Source organism: Enoplosus armatus, chromosome 8 (genome assembly GCF_043641665.1).
Source record: "Enoplosus armatus isolate fEnoArm2 chromosome 8, fEnoArm2.hap1, whole genome shotgun sequence".
Classification (NCBI taxonomy): Eukaryota; Metazoa; Chordata; class Actinopteri; order Centrarchiformes; family Enoplosidae; genus Enoplosus; species Enoplosus armatus.
The window spans coordinates 8,766,070-8,789,238 of record NC_092187.1 but is presented as its reverse complement, the minus strand read 5'-3'; the positions used below and the strand labels follow the sequence as shown (position 1 = coordinate 8,789,238).

The following is a 23,169-nucleotide window of genomic DNA, read 5'->3' as shown; positions in this document are numbered from 1 at the left end:
ATCTCATATTACTTTTTCGATTAATCAATCGGTAACTAAAATGTCTGAAAGAGGTGAAAAATGTCCATCAGAATTTTTTACATTGCTTGTTTTGTCAGACCAACAGTCCAAAACCATGAGATATTTCATTCGCAAGGATATCAAACAGAGAAAAGCCACAAATCCTCACATTTGAGAGGATGGAACCAACCTTTTTTTTTGCTTGAAAAATGATGACAAACCGATTAAAAGGATGTATTAATTTTCTGGCAATCAATGGATACATTTACCACGTCTCCTCTATTGAAATTTTAACTCTATCATTGATGTTAACTATAGAAGTGAGTAAAAGAATATATTACTTAAAGCTCCTGTAATGTACAGTAATGCAAGGAAAGGAAACCTGGAGTCAGTGGCTTTCATCTCACTGGCGTCTCACAGTAAATTACACAGGCCTTGCCCTCAATCTCGTGACCTGCTGAGAGATTAGCTACACAAACACAAACACCCTCACCTCATTAAACATATAGTCAGCCAGCCTGACAGAAAACATCCAAGTAAACACAGCGTGCGATGGCCGGCCTCAAGGCTAGCTAGCCTCCTGGTTTAGGGTTTCACATTCCCTTTGACCTGAACTCATGTCCCTGCTACCCACTTTTAGGCCCTGCTTTATTTAGCCCAGCAAAGGCCACTGCAACAGACCTCGGTGGTTATTGTATATACAAGCATGGCTGAGGCTCTGTGGGGAGATATATGGCATCAGGAAGGGTGATGTGTGAACATTGCTCCCTCCAGGCATGTGTTCAGTGTCATTTACTGTATTAGATTACATCAATGTCAATGTAGGAGCAAGAAACAGAACAAGACATGTGGAAATAATTCTTAGTTTTAAAAATCTTCCAGTCTTGAGTAGAATGAATCATTTAGGTTAAAGGAATAGTCTGACATTGACGGATCGATACCAGTCTCATACCTGTTCGTTAAAATCTTTCCACTGAACTCAAGCGTTCCCAGCTGTGGTGATGAAGAACAACAGACATGTCGATGTAGGCAGAGGGTGTGTTAGACAAGGGTGTGTTAGGGTGTGATGAATTATGTCCCCTCAGACTAACACTAGCTCACTGTCTCTGCAGCTCTGTTATCTGCTGTGCATCTCCTTCTCTGCACCTTTGAAAAGAAACAAATCAGCACTCTTGGCCTTCAAAAGGCCTCAAGTCTGGCAGGATCTGCACTCTATGCACTCTAAGTGGACTTTCTCACTGAATTGTCTTTCCTACGTTTGTTGTTTCTTATATATCTGCTTCTGCCTGTTCTCATTTTTTTCTCTCAAGCAACAATGGTCATCCACCCTCTCTGTCTTATCCCCTTAGATTGCGATCTAAAAATGCTTGACTCTCAGCCAGTCCGCAGCCCCCACAGCTCCAGAAACAACCCTGGTGACTCAGAGCTTTCTGGTCAGTCCTACCACGCCCCGCTGGGACAAAATGCAGTGATGGTCATTGTGATAACATGAAGGAGAAGGAGGAGGAGGATGATAACGGAAGCAATGGTGGCGGTTATCAAATGAGAGGAGAAGGAGGATGGTTGCAGGCTCATAATATGTACTGTAAGCAAATTCAGTTCACAGCTCATGGGATTTAAATGAAATGCTTTCCCATCCTAAAGACAATGAGCACCTGCTGCATCAACTCTTAAATAAAGTCAGTGAGCTTCAGTGTTTTCTCGCAGTTGTCAGTCTGGGATTATTGGCAAAGGGCAGGAAATAAGATGCAGAAAATAAAATGAATGTCACCTTAAGAAGAAAACTAAACAGTGATGTTGGGTTGGTTCCCCTGGCAACGGTGATAAATGAATAAACATGCATAGTGCTCACAAGATGAGAGTGAAATCTAACTTGGAGTGTATTAACACTGCTGGTAACATGAGTCAGCAGTGAGAAGCGAGACACATTACCAGTCACTGTGTGTCTGCTTACAAGAATATATGTAAAGGCTGACTGGCAAATGAAATGCTTTATGAAATGCATTATTTATGTGTTTATTTGTGTGTCTGTGGTGTATGACTGGGCTGTATGGACCTGTCTTTCTGCCCAGGCTCTATAAACACCCAGATCTGTCTCACCCAGCCACTGAAAGAAATGGCGATGCTTACATTACTGTGGATAAGATGTCCCAGTGCTGGAGCTGAGGACAGTTTGAATACCTCTGTCCAGTATCATTATGACACAGAAATAGTCTTTGCACATTCCCGATGTCAAGCAAGTTCCTGCCTGGACAAGAACAAAATATTTAACAATGAAAAAACAGAAAAGCATGCATGGTGAGATTAATAGTCTGATACAGTATGTCTTCAACTGTGATATGATGTTTTTTGGGCATTTTGCTTTTTTCATTTGATAGTATCTGGTAGAGAGTGACAGGAAATGTAGGGAGAGGGAGAGGTGATGACATTTCAGTCCTGGCGAAAAATGTGGACAAACTTCACATTGTATTTATAAGAGAGAAACTTGATCCTGAATTCACTGTTTTAAAAAGTTTAGCAACAGAAAAACGAATAAACTGGAAAAATATTGGCAGTTTTCATGATTTTTACATTAACTTCAATAGCGAATTCGTTTTGTCTTTACTTGTCATTCCAGTCCAATGAAGTATCCTTACAAATATTCAGTTTGTGTAATAATATGTATACAAAATGCCTGAGAAATATGTGAAGCACAATAAACACAACTGACGTGATTTGGCCAAACTTCAAAGCCTCTACAGACACTGATACTGCCTCTAAATAAGCACAAAAAGAATCCATTTCCTGTGTTTACGTCTGTGGCTTTTCATCGTAATAAAAAAAAAGGAGCTGATGTACACAGATTCTCCACTGGATTACACAAACTACTTAAAATGGTTTTCCTGCCGTCCACACATAGAAGATCTGAGGGACAGACATAGATTTATGTACCGGAAGTAGTTCTCTCATCCCAACTGGACATGAAAACCACCTTAACAAATGTATGAGCGTTCTGGGCACTTTCTACTTCATTAAAATAATGAAGCTACACCGGTTAAAACGATGTAAATCAGCAGGTGTGACCTGTGTATCCTGTCGTGGCAAATGCACCCTGTTTAATGTTTCACATCACTTCAGATGGATATAACAGCGATATATTCATGTAAGAGATCACACTGGCTGTGACACACAAAGCATTTTTGGCAGTATTTCTTTCACAGCCAGTGTTCTTTCTTTTGAACGTGAAGATTAATCAGCTTACAGGTATCCTTTTAATCACATTCAGGAGACTTAAGCCTCACAGCTCAGTTAATCATGCCTACAGTGACACAGTTATTTATTGTACAACTCAAACCTAGTAGCCAACACAGGGACATTTCTTATCCTGTAGCACTTAACACATGATTTAAATCCTGTTAGGCCTACTGTTTGGAGAAGACTTTCCTCCTGCTGTGCCTCATTAGAAGACAAATCAGAGGAAGTATGAAAGCTCCTTAATGTGACTTTTAACCACCTGGAACATTTAGTACTGGTGGGTCATTTTCAGATGCTGAGTCAGTGAGAAGTCATGGAGGATGCATTTTGGCCAAATGACAAGCAACAGCTATATTCCTACCGACTACTCTTCTGTATCCCACCTCTGAAATTCCTGTTGATTTGTATCTGACTCAAATGTCAGATACAAAACAATTTTAGCCAAGCCTGAACTGCTTGACTGCTATGACTTCCCACCAAGTAGGGAGTAGAGACTAGAGTAGAATTGTAGAATTGTAGATCCACCCACTGCAAAACAAAATGACAGGACCCAAAAAGTGCTCTGAAATAAACGAGATCTCTGCTACATTCAGGAGTTTGCTACTGGTCTGCATTTCCCAACTGACTAATACTTTATACTTAAAAAGCCATTGAACTCCATCTATGTCATCTATTTTTCTAGACAGTATGTGGCCGACTAACAAGAGAGGCAGGTTTTGATCAAAAGAGACTGATTACATTATGTGAGTGCAGATTATTTTCCCTATTATAAAGCATTTTTAAAGCTTTGTGTGAAAGTATTTTGGTAATTTTCCTCGTGGCATATTCCATTGTTTCAAATCTTTCTTGTTTTGCACTTTGTTGGATTTTAACACTCCATGTAAGACTTCAAAAACAACAACAAAAAAAACATCATACAGAGACTTTTTGCATCTCCAGCAGGAAGGACACCCGCACTAACATCTGCGTCACAGCACCCTGAAGAACTGCTGTTTCCAGCCTGCTGCTCTGTGGAGCCATTCACTGAAAATGACAACTTTCTGAATGACAGCAGCTCTCAGGACACGTGATCTGACCAGGAAACACCAACAGTGACAGACAATCTGAACAATTTTGTCATTTGGAAGAAAATTCAATTGTGCAGTAAACAGATTAGCGATGACGCAGAAGTTGAGCAATGACAAACCACAGAACAATTGATAGAGCACAGAATTACCTCACACCAGACAAAAACTACGGTGATGAAGAGTCTCCTTGTTAAAACAGATAGATGCCTATAAAAGTTGAGATTCTTTAATAGTTAAGGAGGAGGATGTCATGAATCCACAAATGTGTAAATCAAACCTCAAGCATTATTTTCAGCAACTACAAACTAATTTACATACGTGATTAGCACCATGAAGACAATATCTTTACTATGTATTTGATTATGTAAAATCTTTTGTGTCTAAGGGCCAATTTCAAAAGGAGATGGTTCATCTCAAGGAGTTTATCCTTCAGTGTTTTAAATATATATATTTTTTATTTCATTTAATTGTTATCCTCAAATTACCTTTATTCTACGTTTTTTGTTCAGTCACTATACAAAATATTATAATTTGACTTGATAAATAAGCATAAATCGGATTACATTAGAAGAGCATGTCTTTGCTTTGACAATAAATGTCATATATTGGAACCAAATCTTTGGATGCTTAATGCTAGTTTATTGTCTCCCTAGATTGTTGCTGCCTTGAGCAACGTCCCAAACAGAGATTTGAGATGAAAACACACACCATATCAGACCTTTTCAGGTTGCCAGAAAACATGTGGTGTCTCCTTTGAGCATTTTTTGTGTAAATTATTTACTCTTCCAGGCTATTTACAGCTTTGGAAATCTGCGACATGAAAAGAGATTACTCAGAGAAAAGGTAACAAATTCTGTCTTGTGTCATGGGGGCCTTACTATTTTGGAGTAAATGGATGTACCTAACAGATACAACGTTGTACCTTTTAGTTTAAAAGCTGCACCTTTAGACTAAAAGGTACAAAGAGAGTCTCAAGTTTTTTTTCTCTTTATCCATTTCTTTTTCTGAGGGCAACATCTTGTGGCTCTCTACCTCCACACTCCCGGTGACACCCAAGCACAAACCACATTATACCGAGGTCGGACATAAACACAGGCTGAGTAGAGTTACTGTACATGACCACTGAGGCACCAGACGGTATATTTAGTAGCTTCACAGGGATCAGCAAATCGGAGCTTGCGGAAGGCAAACACTAATCATGACAGCCTCGATCAGCAGGACGGTTTGAAGGTGGCTGTAAAGTAGCAGTCACGAGGCAGCGAGGCCTGTGTTTAAGTCATTAAATACACGTCAGGGGTTTATGAATGAGCCAAGACTTTGAGCATGTCTTTAAACTCATCATGAGCAAGTTGACGTGTCTGCGCTGTGTGTGTGTGTGTGTGTGTGTGTGTGTGTGTGTGTGTGTGTGCGTGTGCGCACGCGAGGCGTGTTATTATATCAAAGTGTGGCTTAGCTTTCACTGACACACTCATCTGTAATTAGCCCACAGCTGTGCTTAATGTAACTCACACCGGCAGATTTCATAACAAACAACCAGAAACGATCACTTAGATACAGGAAAAACAGGCGAAAACACAGATGAACTACACTCAGTCATGGAATCATCAGACCTAGATCAAAATGTATGACGCCAAATCTTTTAAATATATCATGTTGAACCCTAAAATTGTGCACATATACATCCATTTATTATTACACTAATTGGGACTTCATATGTCATATAAAGCTTTATCTGATGTTTGAGTGAATTCATATGATGTGTAGCTCCGCAAAAACCTTGGCTGAAAAAGACTATTAGAAAACCTTTGATGCACTGAATCTCAAAACTAGGCAGGAAAATGATCAGTGTGTGTTTTGCTCGGAGAGTAAAAATGAGCACTTTGCAGTTGTCCACACCCATCAGAGTTAAACACTTTAAACAGCTGCCTCAGAGCCAACGCGTCAACTCGAAGCTACTGTCACTGAAAAGTTCCCTGTATCATCGGACACGCGTACTCTGAACACAGACTCCTAGCCAAAGCGACATAAACGAGCGGGCTGAAGGTAAAGGCGAGGTGATGATTTGTAGGTTTGCAAACAGAGCTGTTGAGCTGACTGTTGTGTATTTCCATTGAATCACCGGGACGGGACAAGACGTCTTTCTGCTGAGAGAAAAAGGATGCTCTGTGTAACCTGGTCAACACAGGAACAAATACCCAAACATTGAGGTCACTCCCAAAACAGGAATAGTCAGGTTAATGGACTCAACGACATGGCAAATATGCAGGAAACAGGGCGGGAAAATCACAGCGGCACACACACACACACACACACACACACACACACACACACACACACACACAGTTTCCTGCCAAATCAAACCTACAGGAGAGCTGGGCGGGCATTTTAAAATTCAGCTCCCTACATAACATCCTCCCAGTCAGTGAGTGCCAAACTAAATCTACTTTATGTACAACTGGGCCCACCCTCTCTGTAGCTGAGGTAGGTGTAACAACACATAGAAAATCATCAGCACATGCAGGCTGAGATTCCAAACAGGCCATAATGAGGCTGTAGGATGGTTTCTTCACACCAGATCTATTCTAGCTCCTGCATGACTCGCATGCCAGTAAATGGGGATCCAGGAAGGAGGCAGATACAGTGGCTGGTTTGTGAAATCTGCCTTAAAGCTCTGTAACCTGAGACCTTCACCTTGAGTCAAAACACTCCAGGAGAGAGCAGCAGCCAGCGCAAGCTATTGGAGCTATTCTGTATGTTGCACCCGGTCAGAGTACATGCATGTTCAACATAAAGGGCTTCTTGTCAGGATATAATACATAATCACTGAAGTAATATTTAAAAAAGGAGACAGTCCTGTAACTGTCATGTCTTAATGTTAAAAGGAAATTCTACATGAACGAATCATTTAATGTGTTACAAGAGGTAAGGGGTGTATTATAAGATGTTCAGGGCTGTTTTCAATTAATTGATTTACCATTTAGTCTATAAAATGTCAGAAAATAGCGCAAAATACCCATTACAGTGCAATGTGATGTCCTCAAATTACTTGCTTTGCCTGACTCACAGTTCAAAACGCAAAGATATTCAATGTACAAAAGATATAAAACAGAGAACAGCAGTGAATCCTCACGTTTGAGCATCTTGAATCAGCTAATGTTCAGCCTTTTTGCTTTACAAATGAAAAATGATCATCTATCAAAATTGTTAATTCATTTTCTGTGGATAGACTAATCCATTAATCAGCTTTGTTGTTTCAACACTAAAGATGTTATTCAAGACTTTCAAGTCACCTTCTAAAGTCGGAGTAACATAAAGCACCTCACCCTCTGCTGTCATCTTACAGAGAGGCGTATGACAGGAAGATGATGGATTATGAGTTGAGCGCCAGGAAGCAGAAACTCCACAGGACATCCAACACCTTTAGACAGGTTGGTATAATACTGTCATATGAATACATGCTCAAGGATTTGACAGAAGTCCAGAACAGCCAGGGTGAGTAAAATACTTAAGATGCACTTCTGCAATGTTACTTTATAACTACACATTTTCAGTGAGTACATGTTAAACTCTGAGGTCAGTTTAAAGTTAAATCATGATTCAAGGGTGACAGTTATAGCAAATAACCCAAAAGAAAAAGACAAAATCCTGTGTTCACTCTGAACAAAAACAGAACAGCATGGAAGTAAACAGAGCAGATTGTTACATTACCATCTTCCTTTCTGCATGCTGTCAAATAATCCAAAAGGAGAGATAATAATCTACAGAGCTGCTGCTCCTGCTCGGTGGCTGCTGGACCAAAATGAAATCCATTCTTCTAAGACGCTCGTTCACAGCTGAGTGAGTGAGGATAACCTTAAGCCAGCCGGATGAGCATTCGTCAAGCCCTCAGCTGAGCCGCACTTAGTCTTTGATTTGTCTTGTTCCCTCTCCGGCCGGTGCGTCTCCGATTTACCGTGCTCTCTCTCTGCTTTCTGCCACTCTGTGTTTGCTCTCTCCCTCTCACAGCAGCACCTCGAGTGCCGGGTGCTGTGTTTGTCTGAGAGGGGCAGCGTGAGAGAGAGAGAGAGAGAGAGAGAGAGAGAGAGAGAGAGAGAGAGAGAGAGAGAGAGAGAGAGAGAGAGAGAGACTCGCAGTAAATCCAAGAACATGCATGGCAAATTCTTAGGTTTTTCTCTGTGGCATCTTCTTACACTATGCACACACACACAGAGGCTCAGTAACATGGTCATAATTAACCTATAATGCCAACAAGGAACATGATCCTTGATACCAAAAAGCCTTTGCCAGCCAACACAAAGTGATACACCAATTCACAGTGTGTGTGTGTGTGTGTGCTTTTATTACTTGTGGGGATATAAATCTGATCAAACTGTCACATTATGAATCCTAACCCGGAGACAAAAAGCTGGTCCCCAATACATTTTAGGGTTAGGGTTGAGGTTCAGCATGTAGTGCTTATGGTTACAATTAGGCACCAGGCGATTTGTGTAAGTTGTTATAATGTCCTGTGACAAAAGCAGCAAAAACAAGTTTGCATGTGTGTTGGTGTCAGATTGAAGGGAGATGAAGAGGAGGATAGAGGTGACTGTAATTAGGCAGCTAATCTAAGTTTTCCTTTCACTTGACTCTTAAAACTGACAACAACATATATTTGTGTATCTTAGTTGAAAACACAAACAATTGAACCACACATTATTAAAGCTTATCAAAAGAAATGCTGCCCATCTTCACTGGTGCCAAATAAATCCATTTACTTTTGATTTTCAAGAACAGTTGAAATTTCCACACTGGCTTGGTAGAGGTGAGAGTAAAAATAAACTGGAGGCATGAATTGAAAGTCAACAATTGTACACTGTTAACAATACAATATCCATTCATGTTAATGGAGTGGCAGATACAGACAAATACTGTAGAAAGAGAACTGATTAAGATCCAAAATGGGACAGTGAAGGAACTTTCTGTACAGCTTTTGGGAAATTACAATTGTTCAGAGGATTAATACAGACTGGTCATAAATGACATTATGTAAATATCAAATAGAGAAAATCATATACTCTGATATTCTATTGACGTCCTTAATTTTACTTTACTTGTGCTAAACCACTCTTAACACAATATATTGTTTAGTGGCAGGTATTAGGTCAAGACCAAGAATTAAAAACAAACACTTTTCATTTCACTAGTCTTTCAAATCAGGAGGGAATCAGTCAGCCTCCCAGAGGGACAACAAACCGGCTAAAAGGATCAAAGCTAAAGCGGCACAGTTACAAATTGTTTGATGCTCTCAATGCTGTTACTGTGGCAGCAAAACCACCAACCACCACTGCTCCATTCTTCCTGTCACAAGACCATCGTGAGGACAAACAGAGAAGGGATCTGACAATGGCAACAAGCAAAAAGTGAAAAGAGCAGGAGAAGATAAGAGAGGAGAATGATCTGTCCTGGAGGAAACAAAGATAGAGTATATAATAAAAAAATATATCAGGTGAAGGTACAACGCAAACATAATAAAAACATCTGAAGAAGCACTCACCGTACAGTGGAATGGCTACACTACTTTATCATATTTGTCATGAAGACCTGAAGACCTTTATCCTGAGTAAAGTTTGAAGTTATTGTTGTTTTGATGTTTTGAACCTCAATACTTTTTGAGTATCAACTGAAATGTATGGAGTATTAACAACTGTCATGTACAGAAAAATCTGCACTGAATGCTTCATCAGATTTTTAAACCTGCAACCCACCTGAATTTCTTGGCCACTGGGGGGCAGCAGAAACAAGCTGTAAACACAACACTGACAATTTATCACCTCATTAAGTTAATAAGTAACAATTTTTGCAGCTAGCATATCAGAAATCCATGTGCTTCAACTGTGGAAGCCACTCCAAAGAAACCACAAACAGACAATTCTCTCTCTAAAAATGTAACACTTTTTATATGTGTGTGTGTGTGTGTTTTCTCACCACCATCTGCAATTTGTTTTAATGTACTGCAGCTGTGAGTACTGTAACTCCTCTGTTTTATTTCTGCATTGCATTGTGGGAGAACAATGTCCATCAACAACACACTTAAAAATCAAGCAAACGTAGTATACAAACTGACGTCCTTCAAATAGGGTTAGAATTAGCATGTAGCATGGAATGGGGATATACTTACAATCAGTTGTGCTAATTTCAGGATAATACTGTGTAATATTTAGTTAAGTACGATAAAGTCATTTCATGGTTGCTTGTGTTCTCAGCATTTAACATTTGAGAATCTTGGCTTAATGCTGTTAAAATTTCTGTAAAAAAAAACCCCGAAATAAAGGCATTGAAACTAAGTAAGTATTGTTTCGGTATTGGTGCAGTAACTAACAATAATTGTCAATTAATCTGTCCATTATGTTTACAATTAATTAATGTGTTTTTTAGTTTATACAATGAAAATAGTGAAACATAGCCATCATAAGATCCCAGAGCCCAAGGTGTAGTCTTCAGTTAGTTTGTTTTGTGTGACCAACCGTACAAAACCCAAAGATATTCAATTTCTGGTTATATAAAACAGAGCTGCAAATCCTATTTTTGGTATTTTAGCTTGAAAAATGGCTTTGACAACATTTTGTCAGTGGACTAACTGATCAATTAACTAATTGTTTCAGCACTAATGAAACAATACTGAAACTAGGGTCTCATATCTTCATATTTAAACGATGCCTAGCCCTAATTGTGTACATGCAATTACTGGTGTGATGCACCAATAAGAATAGAAGGAGATATCAGCTGTTTCTTGCCCGGCAACACAACAACTTATTCATCATAATGCATCTGAGAGTAGCGTGCCCTCTGCCTCTACTTCTGCAGTTGAGTACAAGCCCGAGGACAAACATGTGTGTTGATGTTTTGGCCATACACTGGAGCGATCATTGTTTTCCTCATGTTCCTCCCCTCATCTCACTCCCTCTCTGGCTCTCTCTCTCTCTGGTCCTCCTCCAGGCTCTGTTAATGCACTGACTCTACTGGGTGATAAGGCAAATGTGCAAAAGTCACAAAGGGACACAGAAAGAGAGAGAGAGGGAGAACAGGAAGAAAAGGCGGCAGGGAGGGGGATGAGAGAGACAGCGTGTGTGTGTGTGTGTGTGTGTGTGGGACAGCATGTCTGTGGTATTAGGCTTGAGCAGAGCGAGCGTGTCCTAGCCAGAGGAGAGAAGCTGTTGATTCAACTGGTCGCAGCCAAGGCCTTGTCGCCCTTGTCCTCATCTCTCCGTCTCTCTCTCTCTCTCTCTCCATTTCACTCATACATATTATAAACAGGACATTTTACTTAATCCCAAATCTCTGCCCCTCCTCCTTTGCTTCTTTGTCAGGTCGTCATTGTGAATTACAATCAGCCAGAACCGGCTTGTCTGGTTAAAAATAAATGCTGAACAAAAATTAATCCACAAAGTTGTGTGTGTGTGTGTTTGTGTGTCCTTAGAAACTTAACAACTCACCCTTGCAGAGGATGACACACTGTGACACACACTCATACAGGGTGGACATAAGCTATGTGAGGTTCAGACGAGGATCACTGCTGACATAAAAATGAAATCACTATTGTATGTTGCTTTCTCATGTTGTTGTTGTATATTAATATCCACATATCCTCAATTTATCCTTAATTTAGCTTCTCTTATTGTGGTCTTGACTGGAGCTAAACAATTAGGATTAATGTACTAGGAAATTTAATCAGTTAAAAAAAAAAAACTCTCCACAGCCAGCTATCTAATAACCATAAAATATCATTCAAAATAATAATAATATATGCATGTATATATATATATACATATCTCTTTAGGTTTTTATATTTTTATATTTTATATTATAGGTATTGATTTGTCAAAGCATTTTAATTCACCTTGCACTTTAGGAAATTGTGATGCAGATTTTCACAATTTTGGACATTTCATAGGCCACAAAATATCAATTAATCAATAATGAAAATAATCATTAGAGGCTGCCCTCATCTGGACAGGCCAGAGAAGAATTAGCTTGAGACAGATGTACTTTCAGGCAGACTGACAATACATGACTGACAGTTCTCTCCTTCAGTCAGACATCAACATGAACTTTTCACACACCTGAACAGACAAACACATCCCTCGTCGGTCTTTCTTCAGACAGAAAACCAAACATCTCCTAAACTATCTATCAAAGTAGTTTCTAAATAAATTCAAAGTGATAAATAGATAATGCAATCGCTGAATCACACATAATCAATAATACTTACTCTTAATATATGTTAATATGATTAACGTTAAACTGGAGTTTCAAGAGGCGTCATGTGATCATCTTGACACTTGAGCATAGTCTCAGCAGATGTTCACCTGATTTAAATCGTTCACACTTATTTATTCACTTAGCAGACAGACTTAAACCGTATAGTTTATACAAAGCTTGGAAAAATGCAGCCTGGATTTTCAAGGTTCATTGTCTGACACCTCACATAAGATAAAACATACCATAAAAAGTATTTGCAGGTAGTATTTGCTTTGTATCTGCGGTCCTCCCTGTCAGATTTATCTTCACTGTGAATGTCAACATTAACAGCTCCAGACACATAAAAACAGCCAATAAAACACGCCTGCCGCTCTGAATGTAACACCGGCTTTACTGTGTTTGGAAGCAGCGTCAATGTTGGACAGTGTCAGAGCGCATTTAAAAAGGTGTGTGTGTGTGTGCGGGTTCATGAGTCGGTATACTTTGTTACAATAGCCTTAATGAAACTGAGTGTTTAGAAGCTGCTAATCCCGTCCAGTGATGGAAACAAACGCACCTCAAGCCTTGGCCTTCTATTTTTGCCTCCAGCATCCTCAGCACTTCAAGCATGCATCGTCCCAAACTCCGGCATCGGCAGCTAGCACCTCATTACCATTCTGTAGAGCAGTTAACATAGCTGGGGATAAATTTCCAGCCAGCGAGCGGGAATCAGAGCAGGAAGTTCATATAATTGACAGTTTCATGAGCAATTGGCGCGCTTCAGTGTTTCTTAAACTTTTTTTATGGAGTCTTTGGGATTCAGGCATGTTTCTGGTGGTGAACAAAATAACAGGCATGTTTTCATGAGCTTGAATCCCATACAAGCAGCTACTGAATTAAGTACATTTTTGAAAGTAGGTGATGCTGCATTGGATTTCTTCACACAACTGAAACAGCACTCCTCTATGTTACTACGTTTGGTAAATATCACTCAGATTGTGTGAAAAGGTTTACTGTACAAGTGAAGTTGGCATTCCGTAGATATTTTACTTACAACAAAGCACTAAAATACTAGACTGTAAATATACTCCAATACAAGTAAGAGAGATGCATTCAAAACTTTACTTAAGTAAAAGTATGGAAATATTATCAGCAAAATGTACTTACAGCATCAAAAGTAAAATCATTCATTAGAAAGTAACGCCCCTCTCAGGGTGTTACAGTATATTATAATAATATATAACCTAGAGAGAAAGCTGCAACAATTAGTTCATTGATAAATTTGTGAGTTATGCATTTTCCCTGAAAAATGGCCTTAGGATATTTTCGAATCTTAAAACAGCTGCGACCTAAACGCGGCTTTGTTTCTGCCCAGATGTATGGCATACAGTGTTGAGCAAAAGCTCTTGTTACGGTTCTGCTGGACAGCATAATTAGAAATGGGATTACTGCCTGGTATGGCGACATCTCAGTAAAGCTGAAAGCTCAAATCAGTAACCTGGTGCAGTGATTGTCAAACCATCTGCACAGGAGAAAAGACAAGATTTCAAAAGAATTTGGCTCTAACTCAAACTGAAAAATACTGTTTATGTGTCTCTTGATCTGTAATCAGTGGTCAGTGGACAAGGGACAAACTGGCAAACAAGCCTATGGTTTTTCTGCTCCAGAAGTGCACTTGTATCCACTAGCAGCAACCACAGCTGGTCCTTCCAAAGTCAATCCAATGTGCAAGTGCCTTAAGATGCAGTACCAGTAATAACCACTAGATGCTGGCTCCAAAAATGATCTATGTGTGGAGGTCAAAGTTTAAATTTCTTTCCACAGGGACTGTATATAAAGATGGACATGACAGCTCCCCAAAAGTGAAGCCAAAACATCTTGATCGCCCCCTGGTGGCTGGCTGCAGTACAGGTCATAAGCCACACCCCCTCCATGTTAGCGGATGGGACATGGGCCAAACTAAAAAATCAAAGTACACATCAAATACATTTTTTACGAAGATTGTTTCTGTCATTTTAAGTAGTTCTTATCACTCTGATGTTTGTTCAAGCGTTCGTTTTTCTGATAAGTTTGGTTTTAATTCGTTATTTGATGCTAGAAAAACAGGATGAAACGTCATGATTGACAGCTGAGATTGACTGTGGCGTGCTCGCGATTAGGTCAGGCGGGTGTATGGGCGGGACCTTGCACCGCGGCTCCAATCAACAATCACTACTACGCAGACTCTGGCTCACCAGTGCAAGATTGCAGCGTCCGTATCCGGGATATTTTGGCTTAATTTTTTTTACAGTGGGAGGAAGTGGAGACGCGTCGTCCATCTTTATATACAGTCTATGCTACAGGTCAATAAGCTGAGATCTCAATAGCTTGCTTCCTGTTTCTATTTTTGTGTCTTTGTTGTAATTCTAAACTTATATTTTGGGTTGTGTTTACCTTGACTGAGAGGTGTCTGAACTCTTCAACACACAGCTGTGATGGACACGACCTATTCGACCCACTCACCTCCATTAGGACTCCATGCTGTTGCATTAAGGTGAATTTTCTTGCTCCAAACAAATAAATCCAACTCCAGTTTGCTGCAGCAACACCATAAGCATGCTGGTGAAGAACCTATACACATATTGACCCACTTTGCAAAAGTGCAGACAGGAGTGGCAGGAATGCCATCATTATGGCCGTGACACCCATGTGACATACAAAACTGCTCAGTATTCCATTGGGTGCTAATATTATACCACACCAATGCTAAACCCAGTATGGGCACAACAGTGAGCAACAGAAAAACTCAAACAGTCTTTCAACAGACTAACCCAGGAGATCCAGGCTGCGAGACTCAACACTCTCTTTACACCGACAGCTCTGGGTCGAGAGACGAATCGACCCTGTGGGGGAGTAAAGGAGAGACATCTATTTTGGCCATCCAACTGACTGTGTGACCCCTCACAGCCTCCTCTGGAGCTGACCCTGTCTGTCATAAATCACCATGAGCTGTTTGGGTCATTCCGTGTGGCTGGCTGGTATTTTTTTAAACATATTGTTCTCACAAAGGGTGTGTGCGCCTGTGTGTGCGTGTCTGACTGAAATATGACACCTACAGTAGCCAGATTAACAAACATAATAGACAGGCAGGCATGATAGGAGTAGTATTAAGTACTGTACTTAGGCACAGTGGTGCTTTTATATACAAAGTACAGCTGGGGCTGATGGGAATGGCATTTGTTTTGCCAGTGAATTTTGGACAACTTAAAATTTGGACCTAATGAATTTTCTAGATGGAAAATCTGAGTATCTCCAAAGACATGAAAAGCCAAATTAGAAAACACCATCCAATAGTTGTTAGGAACCCACTCTGCCAGTGCTAGAGATAAAGTCGGAGGATTCATCCTCTGGAAACCATGAATGTCTAAAGATATTTTCATGGCAATCCATCCAGTAGATGTTAATTATATTTCGGTCTGGACCAGAGTGGTGGACGACCGACACTCTACCTGTCTGATTCCCAGTGGGAGGCAATAGCCTTTCTGAAACATTATGAAAGAAGCAGAATTATTTTTCAATTGAAAATCATCTGGCACTCTCCCTTTTGGGCACTTCTGTGGGATTGGACAGAATCAGAATTAGAAAAAATTGGTGTGACAACATGTACTGGAGGCATGTTTGATGAGTTTGGACTTATACTGGACATATACTGAACTGCACACGATAGAGTGGATATCAAGCTGTCAATATTTAGATCTATATGTGACTGTCACTGCTGGTGGTCTGCCCTGGAAAGTCAGGGCCACTTTCCCATGCTCCTCTCTGTCTAGACGGAGACGCACGCACGCACGCACATGTAAAGGCTATAGTCTATCTTAAAGGGGGCTGTGCAAAGATCAGAAATGGCATAAAAACTTCAAAAAATAAATATAGGTTCTTAAACTTTTTCTCCCCTGTAAGTATTCTCACTACATTTTCTAATGTCACTAACTCCCAAACTTTCAAATCAGATTTCTGGAGGTCATCTTAATGATTCTTGAGCCCTGGCGTCCCAGAAAAAAGGACAAACTACAACCCTATGACATCACTCATACCATATATCACCAATCAAAGTACATGAGTCATGTTTCCGCAATTAAACTGTGTTGCTAAAATAGGAGGGGGAAACAGACATTTTGTCATTCGACAGGAACACTTTGAGCAGATTTTGAACAAAACACTTGAAAAAAAGACGTAAACACACAGCTACAACACAGGAGACAGGTGATGGTGACTCAACACAAATAGACTTAAACCCTTGAGGTAAAAGCAGGGTGGTAAGCGCTGTCCGGGTGGGGGCAGACCTTTAAACCAGGCCCGAGAACAGCATCTAGAGGACAGCAAGTACACCTGCACTCAGAGTAGACAAACAAAACGTCCCCAGCAGCTGGTTAAACAACATGCACACGCAAAAACCTCCAGCCTCTTATTTATAACCTCGCCCACACAGCAGAGAAGACGCAGCCACGCAGACAGACAGTAACAGCTGGCTACAGGAGTGAAGCCAAAGGGTTCAGGTCACACAGGAGGAACATTGAACATTAGGTTTGGAATAACAGAGAACAGTTTAGGGCTGCAGCTGACATTTTTTTCCCCACAACTGATAACTCTATCAATTACTTTGTCTACTTATTGTTTAAGCCTATAATCAAAATCAAAAATAAGGAGCAACGTCCACCACAAGTCTCCAAAGCCCAAAGGGAAGTCTTAAAATTGCATACGGAGTGTTTACAACTGCCCAAAACTGCAACATATTCAATTTACAATTTAGATATTATGTCTTAAAAAGAATGAAATTAATTCTTTATATTTGTGAAGCTGAAATTCAGCTTATATGTGACTGAAACAATGAACAAATCTTCACTGATGGGCGTTAATTAATCTTCTGTCAGTTATTTCATTCATTCATCGACTAATTGTTCCATGACTAGTTATCTCCTGAATTTCAAAGGGATTTATTTATTATGATATTTATGTACAACAAAACGAAAATACAAATTAAATTGAAAATATTCCCACTGCTATTGGTTTAACTCCAATTTAAATAAGTAATTTCTAAGCTGAATGTTATATTGGTGTTTTTGCAAATCATCTTCTTTCATCTCGAACCAAAAGTATTGTATATTCACAACATAGTAACCACAGTGCGTTAGCATTACAAACTCATGTGTATCCAGCAGGAGAAAAAAGGTGGATAACAATCCAATTAATCATGCAGTTGAGTCTAAAATAATAACAGCTTGCAGAGTCATAGGCATAAGAGTGCAGGTCAATGGCTTTTTCAGAAATATCTAATTTAGTAAGGAAACTCTCCAACTGGAATAACACGAGATGCAACGATGAATATCACATATCAGCCCTTTGAAGAGTCAAATCTTCAATCTAATTTTGATTCAGACGAGTGACACTTGAGCGCACTGTCTTGCAAGTGTGAGTGTGTGTGTGTGTCATCACATCATCAGTTCTTAAAGTTTATATAACCGACTGCCAGCAGAGCAAATAGTTGGGAAGATTATCACCTCCTCGGCTTCAGATTAAAAGGATATCTGCATGGATTAATTAATCCTCTCGATATTGATTTTATTGGAATGAAACAAGATCCTCTGGGTGCCGACGTGTGTTTGAAAATGAGACATGAATTAGTCATTATTAAGATACCCTCTGGCATACAGACTTGATGATAACAGTGTTGTGTGGTGTACCAATATAACATTTGGCTGTATTTTTTAAATAATTACTAAAGTCAAATAATGTCAAAGATTATCCTGCAGCTCAGTTAGATGAACATCCTACTTGACATTCATAATCTGGGATCTACTGCAGTAGGTACATGCATTTATAATCATCTGTGTGTGTGTGTGAACTGAACCCTGGAAGCTCGTGGAGCCTCAGTGTCAGCACTGTTGTCAAAACAAACACTATAGTCCTCTTTTCTACAGTGATGTGTGCACATTTACGCACATCATTTGGCCCTTAGCAAGTAAAAGAGCCTGCAGACAACAAAGGACATTATGAATCCTCCAAACTGTGACTTGTTAATCCAAATCAATTTCGTTCTGCAGCAAGATCTTAATCTGTGCGACTGGACAGTGCTGTGTCAGTTTGACACCATCATGAGACAAGTCAAATTATCACCAAGTGCCAACTTTAAACACAAAGCCTTTCTTTGAAGCATTAGTTTAACAACTCCGTCTGTGGTTAAACATTTTAAGATGAAAAGAAAATACACAAAGGATAAATTGTGCCCTTTTACAGACTCACATCCATCATCATTAGCACGTGACACACTTAATGAATGTGGCTGCTCTCTACCTTGCGTGTCGCTCCTCGTGTCCAGCCTGTGCTGGAGTCACAGCAGGAGCAAGCTGGCTGCTACCGCTGGCTTCAAGCTCCGTCTGTCGGCGTCTGTGTGTCCACCTGGAGGCGTGGAGGGTCTCCTGTCGAGCCCCGTCGTTGCTCAGATCGGCGGTGCAGCGTCCGACTGGTGCAGAGTCTCCTGCGTCTGATCCACTGGGCCGCGGGAGCGCGCAGCGGAGACGAGCGCCGAGTGAGTGGAAATCAATGGGCAGCTTGAAAGGTGGGTGCCAAGTGAAAGAAACGACTGATCTCATTTCTAGGATACTGAGCCTGGGATCATGCTAGATCATTCTGTAAGAAGGCTCAATCACTCAATCAATCGATTGATATTAAACTTCTGATGCACACACAGAAAAAAATACAAAATCCATTTAAGAATTTAATCTGGACTCGGAGGGATATTTTTCTTTCCCCCTAGATGACTCTAATATGTGCTTTATCTGAATATTGATCATGCATTGACCTCCTTTTCTGCTGTGTCAAATTAAACTATATTTATATCATTAAAAAGTAGGGTGAAATATTAAAAGAAAGTGAACAAGGAGAGAAGATAATAATTGATCATTTAAACTTTAGAGGGAAAGGCTAAAAGGTTTTACATATACACATTAATTTAGATAAAAGTCAGACAGATTGACCTTGAATTTATTTAAATGTGGGTTCATGTGATTGTGTGAACATGAGAGAAGAATCAGTAATATCATGTTCGGAAGCTGTATGTCTGAGAAACCACAGCAATGTAAGTTTTTTTCTTCGCTCTCTATCACACTATTCAGAAATATTTCCCCAATAACATTGTAACAGTGTGATGAAATTTCCTGATCCATCCCAGATTATCTCTTTAATGTGTGTTACTGTAAAGGCATGCAGCATCTCTCTCTCACACACTCACACACACACACACACACACACACACACACACACACACACACACACGCACATTACAGTGTGATGATGCTCCACATGCCACTGCTGTTTACATCACTGCTTCCTTTCTCGTGGGAACGATGAAGAGCAGCTTAATATAAGAGGGCTCAAAGGAAGTTCTTTTGCAGAATGAGAATTTGAGAAATGTTAAACAAACTGTCAATTGATTTAAAAGATATAGTAAAACGCCAGTGCATAGTTTATTTTGTTCTTAATTTAATTTCTATGTTCCAGCATCACAGATCATCGACGGCTAACTTGCTTTTCATGGTATAATTTTTGGCCAAGGTCCCTTTCATAACATCGTTTGAAAATTCATTTCCTGTTTAGGTCAGAGGTTGTTACAACAACATACATGCAACTCACCAGCAGTAACTGATAGCTATCAAGTCATAGTTTTCACTGGAGTTACAATTAATATTATACTGAAGCATAGATATTTTAAAGTGAAGCATTTCTCTTTAACTCTAAATGGAGTTGAAAACTCTGTAAAGGAGTATTGGGGGACATTTTCTTTTGTATGGATGCAGTCCCTTTGTATACTTTTATTCCATCTGAAGGTTGAGTTGAAGGTACCTGTTTCCTCTCAGAGAAGATGTGCTGAGGAGAGACAGTCAGGCAATTAAGTGTCTCTTTACTTATTGAAATCTGTACTGCATCAATACTTTCTTTACCATCCACTAGATGGAGTCATTTTCAGCTGACAGCCTTTTTCTTGCACCCCACACTTCTCTTGTCTCTCTTTTTTTGTGAAACATCATCCATGATATTCAAACAATCCTTTACACCCAAATGATTCCCTTCAAAAAACTCCTTTCTACAAGTTTATTGAACTTTTTACTACAACACAATGGTTCACATACAATACAGCATAGTGATGAGTCTATATATACAGAAACTTTTGCACGGTGATTCTTCACATAATCATGTTGACGCTTCAGTATAGGCGTACAGAAATAAATAAAAACAAACATTTCTCTGAACAAAGTTAGCGTGTACCTTTCTTTTGCATTTTACTATGTCATGGCACGCTATTTTACTTACAAGATTAACAATATATAGCACATACTTTAGATATGTTGAAATCAGACAGTGGAACAGCAGGTGACAATATAGTACACATTTCCCCCTCCTCCAAATGTATTTATTATACTTAAAACATGATGTCAAATAGAGGGTCTGCTTGGACACATACAGTAGGGTCTGACCAGGTGCAGCTGAGGGATTTTTCCATTTTGGACATCATGATAGGATGGAGATGTTATATGCTATGTATAAAATGATGATATTTCTGTAATATTACATTTATCATCCCGCTCATCTGCTAAGCCTCGAAGAACACACACAGACCTGATTGTTCATCAGCAATCACGTGGTTTTAAGTCTATGAGGAAGACGGTGGTAGTGGTGGCCTATGGTGGCTGTGGTTGTGAATGTGAAGCCCTGAGATGTTGTTAATGCCAGTAAGAGCATGAGACAGAGCGGTGCTGTCATAAACGAGGCTGCTAAGGATCAGACGACTGGGGAGGGTCATTCCCTTTACATACTGGGATCCTACTGGGCTCATTTACACGAAGACGTCCAATCATGCGATGGAATATACAGAATTTTACATAGTGAAATATTTTTCAATATAAAAATTGAAGATTTTGTTATGCAAATATTAATAGATGCTCAATCAATCTCTGAAGAATCAGATCAGAGTCAACTGTGATGAAATAAGTCTGGTCAAAGTGTACATAAAATAATAAAATAAAAATAAAAATAGAAATCAAAATGAACTCTTTCTCTCATCTGACATATGTTTGGTTGTGATGCATGTTTCCTTTAAGAATCACACGCTTCTGGTCTAATCTGTCCTTTAATGTAGTGACTCAGCTCAGTCCAGACACATCCATCTCTTCGTCACCCACCCAAGACGTGCTGCTTTCTTTTATCCTGATTGGCTGGTCAGGATTTGTCACAGAAGAATAACAGCACAACCTGGCAACAAGCTACATAACGACAAGCTTCTGTCAAACGGTCCGTCCATCCCAGACTGGTGACTGCTCAGCCGGGCACTCGTTTGCAGACACTCCCTAATCGTTGGACTTTTGACGGTTCTGATTAAAAAGCACTGAATCACTGAATAACTTCCATAGAGTCTTAAAGGGGTTTGAGATGTTACTTCACTTCTGTTGTAAAATAAAAATTTAGATAAGACAGGGGAAGTATGTCAATAGTGTAACTTTACATTAGCAGGTCTCAGCCTTACTAGGTGCCAAATAGGAAAATGCATCGAACACCAGAAAGTGTAGGTCAATGAACCTGACAATGACCTGCCCAGATGTGGTGAAACCAAACTTTCTGGTCCTCTGCTGCAGTAGAACATTTTTCAGCCCAGCCCTGATCCTGTTATATGATGAACATACACAAATTCCCTCTGTGTATGTATGAACTTCAGGAGAACATCACTACTGCTCTGATATGAGCATTCAAATCTACTTATACAGCTATGGGTGTACTTAAGTTGCAACTTTCTCTAAAAACTCTAAGAGCAGCTCTTATACAGCGTTTGAAAGGATGATATCTCGTAGTATACTGTGTTAAGTGTATAATGAGTAGCTCTAGAGGTAGTAATTACAAATGTCTGCACATGACAGCGTGTTAGTTTGATCATGAGAAATCAGCTCTTGTTAAGGCCCGGTATGAAGACTTGTGTGGGTGCAATGCAGGGAGGGAGCCACATTAAATGGACGCAGGTAGCGTTACCTGAAATGTACAATGGCGTCATACAGCTGCAACATCACAGTATCAAAGCAATTACAAAAGGTTTCCTCCATACAGACCGCAAGTCTGGGCTAGGTTTCCCTGACACATGTTGCATCTTATGTCCTCTCCTATTCAATTAAAACTAGACCCAGAAGTGTAAGCCACGTTAACACAACGGCCCAGGTTTTCCTTTAAAATAGAACATCTAACGCACTGGGACCAGAATCAGGATTAAGGGAAACCAGCTCTCTCTTTCTCTGTGTGACATCTGTCGAAGTCGATCAGGCGGTTCAGCATACCAGCTCCTGACATGAATCAGGACACATGCAAAGATTTGAAAGCTAACCCGCTAGGCGACATGCATGCAGAGTGTGGGTCTTCTGTTACAAGCTGGCGTTACACACTATACTCGTATTTACGTCAGAGAAAAAGGTCACGTCTGCCTACAGTTTGTCATCCACATGATGCCCTTAAGAAGATGTGTGCAGGGGACGGTGGAGGCTGTGCATTCACACAAACAGTTGCTGGTCAAAAAACCTCTACTGGAGTATACAGCACTATTATTTACAACATGTGTGTGTACTAAGTAATCAGGGAT

The 23,169-nt window shown here is 39.9% G+C and overlaps 1 protein-coding gene across 1 annotated transcript in view; it reads right to left on the bottom strand.

Annotated features, from left to right (window-relative positions):
• Positions 1 to 19,147, bottom strand: part of LOC139288489 (pleckstrin homology domain-containing family G member 4B-like) — a 35,191-nt gene extending 16,044 nt beyond the window's left edge. Inside the window, exon 1 of the mRNA XM_070909792.1 lies at positions 18,854 to 19,147. Within this exon, the coding sequence (XP_070765893.1) occupies positions 18,854 to 19,147 (294 nt within the window). The remainder of the gene's footprint in view (positions 1 to 18,853) is intronic.
• Between the last annotated feature and the right edge of the window lie 4,022 nt (positions 19,148 to 23,169).